At 44.9% G+C, this 7,500-nt stretch overlaps 2 protein-coding genes across 2 annotated transcripts in view; both read right to left on the bottom strand.

Annotated features, from left to right (window-relative positions):
- The window catches only part of LOC116368519 (high affinity cAMP-specific and IBMX-insensitive 3',5'-cyclic phosphodiesterase 8B), a gene marked incomplete at its 3' end in the record, with an annotated part of 8,267 nt that extends 8,010 nt beyond the window's left edge, over positions 1 to 257 (bottom strand). The window contains 1 exon segment of the mRNA XM_031819193.1: positions 187 to 257. Within this exon segment, the coding sequence (XP_031675053.1) occupies positions 187 to 192 (6 nt within the window).
- A 19-nt stretch (positions 258 to 276) lies between these two features.
- LOC116368518 (high affinity cAMP-specific and IBMX-insensitive 3',5'-cyclic phosphodiesterase 8A) overlaps positions 277 to 7,500 on the bottom strand; it is a gene marked incomplete at its 5' end in the record, with an annotated part of 26,000 nt that continues 18,776 nt past the window's right edge. The window contains 3 exon segments of the mRNA XM_031819192.1: positions 277 to 566; positions 5,621 to 5,691; positions 6,501 to 6,578. Of these exon segments, the coding sequence (XP_031675052.1) occupies positions 384 to 566; positions 5,621 to 5,691; positions 6,501 to 6,578 (332 nt within the window).

Here is a 7,500-nt window from a genome sequence, read left to right on the forward strand (position 1 = left end):
CGTACACACACACGCACGCACACAACGCACGCACACACACACACACACACACACAGTAAACAGAGACATACACAGGCTCACGTACACTTCACTGTACACAGGCGTGCATGCACACACTTCCTCCTTAGTGCCCAGCTGAGGAGAGTAGAGCTCTGCATCTATTGACCCCTAACCCCAGACCTTTACCGTCATCAGTCCTCCCACCAGGTCGTTAGTATGAGGGTCTTCCTCCTTGGTGCCCAGCTGAGGAGAGTAGAGCTCTGCATCTATTGACCCTAACCCCAGACCTTTACCGTCATCAGTCCTCCCACCAGGTCGTTAGTATGAGGGTCTTCCTCCTTAGTGCCCAGCTGAGGAGAGTAGAGCTCTGCATCTATTGACCCCTAACCCCAGACCTTTACCGTCATCAGTCCTCCCACCAGGTCGTTAGTATGAGGGTCTTCCTCCTTGGTGCCCAGCTGAGGAGAGTAGAGCTCTGTGGTCCTCAGGATCTCCAGGACCCGGTCCAGGGCCTCTGCTACGGGCATTGGACTAGACTCCTGGGCTGCGTTGATGATGTTGATCACCTGGAGGGTGAATGGTAACACAGATATCATGGTAGAGAGAGAGAAAGATATCATGGTTAGATAGAGAGATATCATGGTTGGATAGAGAGAGATATCATGGTGAGATAGAGAGAAAAGATATCATGGTTAGATAGAGAGAGATATCATGGGGAGATAGAGAGAAAGATATCATGGTTAGAGAGGAGAGAGATATCATGGTTAGATAGAGAGAAAGATATCATGGTTAGAGAGAGAGAGATTATCATGGTTAGAGAGGAGAAAGATATCATGGTTAGAGAGAGAGATATCATGCGTTAGATAGAGAGATATCATGGTTAGATAGAGAGAGAGATATCATGGTTAGATAGAGAGGAGATATCATGGTTAGATAGAGAGAAAGAAAAGATATCATGGTTAGATAGAGAGAAAGATATCATGGTTAGATAGAGAGAGAGAAATCATGGTTAGATAGCAGAAGGTAGAATATCATGGTTAGATAGAGAGAGATGATATCATGGTTAGATAGAGAGAGAGATATCATGGTTTAGAGAGAGAGATATATCATGGTTAGAGAGAGAGAAAGATATCATGGTTAGATAGAGAGAGAGATATCATGGTTAGATAGAGAGAGAGATATCATGGTTAGAGAGAGAGAGATATCATGGTTAGATAGAGAGAGATATATCATGGTTAGAGAGAGAGACAGATATCATGGTTAGAGAGAGAGAGAGAAAGAAAGATATCATGGTTAGATAGAGAGAAAGATATCATGGTTAGAGAGAGAGATATCATGGTTAGATAGAGAGAAAGATATCATGGTTAGAGAGAGAGAGAGATATCATGGTTAGATAGAAAGATATCATGGTTAGATAGAGAGAAAGATATCATGGTTAGAGAGAGATATCATGGTTAGATAGAGAGAAAGAAAGATATCATGGTTAGATAGAGAGAAAGATATCATGGTTAGAGAGAGATATCATGGTTAGAGTAGAGAGAAAGAAAGATATCATGGTTAGATAGAGAGAGAGATATCATGGTTTTAGAGAGAGAGAGAGATATCATGGTTAGAGAGAGAGAGAGAAAGATATCATGGTTAGAGAGAGAGGAGAAAGAAAATATCATGGTTAGATAGAGAGGATATCATGGTTAGATAGAGAAAAAGATATCATGGTTAGAGAGAGAGAAAGATATCATGGTTAGAGAGAGAGAAAGATATCATGGTTAGAGAGAGAGAAAGATATCATGGTTAGAGAGAAAAGAAAGATATCATGGTTAGATAGAGAGACAGAAAGATATCATGGTTAGATAGAGAGAGAGAGAAAGATATCATGGTTAGAGAGAGAGAGAGAAAGATATCATGGTTATATAGAGAGAGAAAGATATCATGGTTAGATAGAGAGAAAGATATCATGGTTAGATAGAGAGATATCATGGTTAGATAGAGAGATATCATGGTTAGATAGAGAGAAAGATATCATGGTTAGATAGAGAGAGATATCATGGTTAGATAGAGAGAATATCATGGTTAGATAGAGAGAGAGATATCATGGTTAGATAGAGAGATATCATGGTTAGATAGAGAGAAAGATATCATGGTTAGATAGAGAGAGAGATTATCATGGTTAGATAGAGAGATATCATGGTTAGATAGAGAGGAGAGAGAGATATAATGTTAGATAGAGAGAGATATCATGGTTAGATAGAGAGAGAGAGAGATATCATGGTTAGATAGAGAGAGAGATATCATGGTGAGAGAGAGAGATAGATATTGTGGTTTAGAGAGAGAGATAGATATTGTGGATAGAGAGAAAGAAAGATATTGTGGATAGAGAGACAGAAAGATATGTGGATAGAGAGACAGAAAGATATTGTGGATAGAGAGACAGAAAGATATTGTGGATAGAGAGAAAGAAAGATATTGTGGATAGAGAGAAAGAAAGATATTGTGGATAGAGAGACAGGAAAGATATGTGGATAGAGAGAAGAAGATATTTGGATAGAGAGAAGAAAGATATTGTGGATAGAGAGACAGAAAGATATTGTGGATAGAAGACAGAAAGATATTGTGGATAGAGAGAAGAAATTGTGGATAGAGAGAAATAAAGATATTGTGGATAGAGAGACAGAAAGATATTGTGGATAGAGAGACAGAAAGATATTGTGGATAGAGAGAAATAAAGATATTGTGGATAGAGAGAAAGAAAGATATTGTGGATAGAGAGAAAGAAAGATATTGTGGATAGAGAGACAGAAAGATATTGTGGATAGAGAGACAGAAAGATATTGTGGATAGAGAGAAATAAAGATATTGTGGATAGAGAGACAGAAAGATATTGTGGATAGAGAGAAAGAAAGATATTGTGGATAGAGAGACAGAAAGAGGCAACACAATAAAGCCTGAATGATAAAGTAGCAGAGGTTGAACTTATTGAACTATTTATAAAACATTTATTACAACTTGTTTCTACTACAGAGACTGAGGAGAGGCGGGACAATGGTAGTTCCTACTGCCAGAACTAACCTGATGCAGCTGTGTACATGACAGACAGACAGACAGACAGACAGACGGACAGACGGGACAGACGGGACAGACAGACAGACAGACAGACAGACAGACAGACAGACAGACAGACAGACAGACAGACAGACAGACAGACAGACAGACAGACAGACAGACAGACAGACAGACAGACAGACAGACAGACAGACAGACAGACAGACAGACAGACAGACAGACAGACAGACAGACAGACAGACAGACAGACAGACAGACAGACAGACAGACAGACAGACAGACAGACAGACAGACAGACAGACAGACAGACAGACAGACAGACAGACAGACAGACAGACAGACAGACAGACAGACAGACAGACAGACAGACAGACAGACAGACAGACAGACAGACAGACAGACAGACAGACAGACAGACAGACAGACAGACAGACAGAGACAGACAGACAGACAGACAGACAGACAGACAGACAGACAGACAGACAGACAGACAGACAGACAGACAGACAGACAGACAGACAGACAGACAGACAGACAGACAGACAGACAGACAGACAGACAGACAGACAGACAGACAACAGACAGACAGACGACAGACAGACAGACAGACAGACAGACGACAGGACAGACAGACAGACAGACAGACAGACAGACAGACAGACAGACACAGACAGACAGACAGACAGACAGACAGACAGACAGACAGACAGACAGACAGACAGACAGACAGACAGACAGACAGACAGACAGACAGACAGACAGACAGACAGACAGACAGACAGACAGACAGACAGACAGACAGACAGACAGACAGACAGACAGACAGACAGACAGACAGACAGACAGACAGACAGACAGACAGACAGACAGACAGACAGACAGACAGACAGACAGACAGACAGACAGACAGACAGACAGACAGACAGACAGACAGACAGACAGACAGACAGACAGACAGACAGACAGACAGACAGACAGACAGACAGACAGACAGACAGACAGACAGACAGACAGACAGACAGACAGACAGACAGACAGACAGACAGACAGACAGACAGACAGACAGACAGACAGACAGACAGACAGACAGACAGACAGACAGACAGACAGACAGACAGACAGACAGACAGACAGACAGACAGACAGACAGACAGACAGACAGACAGACAGACAGACAGACAGACAGACAGACAGACAGACAGACAGACAGACAGACAGACAGACAGACAGACAGACAGACAGACAGACAGACAGACAGACAGACAGACAGACAGACAGACAGACAGACAGACAGACAGACAGACAGACAGACAGACAGACAGACAGACAGACAGACTCCTATTCTAGGAGGGAACAGCTACAGGGATTGACTAGTGTCATGTGACAGAACCTTGAGGACTAGGAGTGGTCATGTGACAGAACCTTGAGGACTAGGAGTGGTCATGTGACAGAACCTTGGCGACTAGGAGTGGTCATGTGACAGAACCTTGGTGACTAGGAGTGGTCATGTGACAGAACCTTGAGGATTAGGAGTGGTCATGTGACAGAACCTTGGCGACTAGGAGTGGTCATGTGGCAGAACCTTGAGGACTAGGAGTGGTCATGTGACAGAACCTTGAGGACTAGGAGTGGTCATGTGACAGAACCTTGGCGACTAGGAGTGGTCATGTGACAGAACCTTGAGGACTAGGAGTGGTCATGTCATAGAACCTTGGCGACTAGGAGTGGTCATGTGACAGAACCTTGAGGACTAGGAGTGGTCATGTGACAGAACCTTGGCGACTAGGAGTGGTCATGTGACAGAACCTTGAGGATTAGGAGTGGTCATGTGACAGAAATTTGAGGACTAGGAGTGGTCATGTGACAGAACCTTGAGGACTAGGAGTGGTCATGTGACAGAACCTTGGCGACTAGGAGTGGTCATGTGACAGAACCTTGAGGATTATGAGTGGTCATGTGACAGAAATTTGAGGACTAGGAGTGGTCATGTGACAGAACCTTGAGGATTAGGAGTGGTCATGTGACAGAACCTTGGCGACTAGGAGTGGTCATGTGACAGAACCTTGAGGACTAGGAGTGGTCATGTGACAGAACCTTGAGGACTAGGAGTGGTCATGTGACAGAACCTTGGCGACTAGGAGTGGTCATGTGACAGAACCTTGAGGACTAGGAGTGGTCATGTGACAGAACCTTGAGGATTAGGAGTGGTCATGTGACAGAACCTTGAGGACTAGGAGTGGTCATGTGACAGAACCTTGAGGACTAGGAGTGGTCATGTGACAGAACCTTGAGGACTAGGAGTGGTCATGTGACAGAACCTTGAGGACTAGGAGTGGTCATGTGACAGAACCTTGGCGACTAGGAGTGGTCCTGTGACAGAACCTTGGCGACTAGGAGTGGTCCTGTGACAGAACCTTGAGGACTAGGAGTGGTCATGTGACAGAACCTTGAGGACTAGGAGTGGTCATGTGACAGAACTTAAAGTACCACAGATATCCTATATGACTGTATGACTGTGTAGTAAATGAGTTGTGTAAGTCATTGTATGAAACGTAGGCACCTTGGTGATTGGAGCTTCGATGGTCATGGAGTGGATTCTGGCCATGGAGGAGTGTCTTCTCTGGGAACTGCCTGGGAACATGAGGACAAACTCAACCACCACTGAGCTTTATACCCAACTGATACGTTCAGCAGCCAATAACACAGGACTGTTTTACTAGTGACGAGGAGAGGAAGACGAGGAGAGGAAGACGAGGAGACGTGGAGAGGAAGATGAGGAGAGGAAGACGAGGAGAGGAAGACGAGGAGAGGAAGACGGGGAGACGTGGAGAGGAAGATGAGGAGAGGAAGACGAGGAGAGGAAGACGAGGAGAGGAAGACTACCCCGTAGACACCACGACACTGGCTTGTTCCTCACTAGTCAACCTGATCAGTCTCCATCTCCAAAGATGTGTCCAATAAACAAGTAGAATAATAATAGTGATCATGTTCATTTGTAACTCTGTTCTCTAGAATAGTTCCACAGTCTCTCTCTCTGTCCCAGTCCTCTCACCATCCCTCCCTCTCTCTCTGTCCCAGTCCTCTCACCATCCCTCCCTCCCTCCACTCCTCTCACCATCCCTCCCTCCCTCCCTCCCTCTTCTCCTCTCACCATCCCTCCCTCCCTCCCTCTTCTCCTCTCACCATCCCTCCCTCCCTCCCTCTTCTCCTCTCACCATCCCTCCCTCTCTCTCTGTCCCAGTCCTCTCACCATCCCTCCCTCCCTCCCTCTCTGTCCCAGTCCTCTCACCCTCCCTCCCTCTCTCTCTGTCCCAGTCCTCTCACCATCCCTCCCTCTCTCTCTGTCCCAGTCCTCTCACCATCCCTCCCTCTCTCTCTGTCCCAGTCCTCTCACCATCCCTCCTCTCCTCTACTCTCCTCCCTCCCTCCCCTCCTCTCACCATCGCTCCCTCGAGACGTAGTCGATCTGACGTCCAACGAGCCTTTCCTCCGGTCCTTATACTTACTGGATTGGATGTCTAGGGAGGGGAGAACACGCACACACACAGTCCCACACACACAGTCCCACACACACACACACACACACACACACACACACACACACACACACACACACACACACACACACACACACACACACACACACACACACACACACACACACACACACACACACACACACACACACACACACACACGCACGCACACACACACACACACACACACACACACACACACACACACACACACACACACACACACACACACACACACACACACACAGGCACACAGTAACACACACACAGGCACACACACACAGGCACACATTTGTTATACTATCCTTGTGGAGACCAAACAATTGATTCCCATTCAAAATCCTATTTTCCCTAACCCCTTAACCCTAAACCCTAATTTAAACCGTAAACCTAACCCCTAATTTAAACCCTAAATCTAATCCCTAATTTAAACCCTAAACCTAATCCCTAATTTAAACCCTAAACCTTTAATTTAAACCCTAAACCTAACCCCTAATTTAAACCCTAAACCTAACCCCTAATTTAAACCCTAAACCTAACCACTAATTTAAACCCTAAACCTAACCCCTAATTTAAACCCTAAACCTAACCCCTAATTTAAACCCTAAACCTAACCACTAATTTAAACCCTAAACCTAACCCCTAATTTAAACCCTAAATCTAATCCCTAATTTAAATCCTAAACCTAACCCCTAATTTAAATCCTAAACCTAACCACTAAACCTAAAATAGCCTTTTTCTTGGTGGGGACTGGAAAAATGTCCCAGTTGTCCGAATTGTCCTTGTTTTACTTCCTTGTGAAGACTTCTGACCCCCACAAGGGAAGGAAAACCAAAACACAGAGGTCAACCTTCTAGTTACAACGAGTGGTTGTCATGGGAGAGGAACACATCTGACACACATG

The sequence above is a fragment of the Oncorhynchus kisutch genome, unplaced genomic scaffold, assembly GCF_002021735.2.
Source record: "Oncorhynchus kisutch isolate 150728-3 unplaced genomic scaffold, Okis_V2 scaffold1936, whole genome shotgun sequence".
NCBI lineage: Eukaryota > Metazoa > Chordata > Actinopteri > Salmoniformes > Salmonidae > Oncorhynchus > Oncorhynchus kisutch.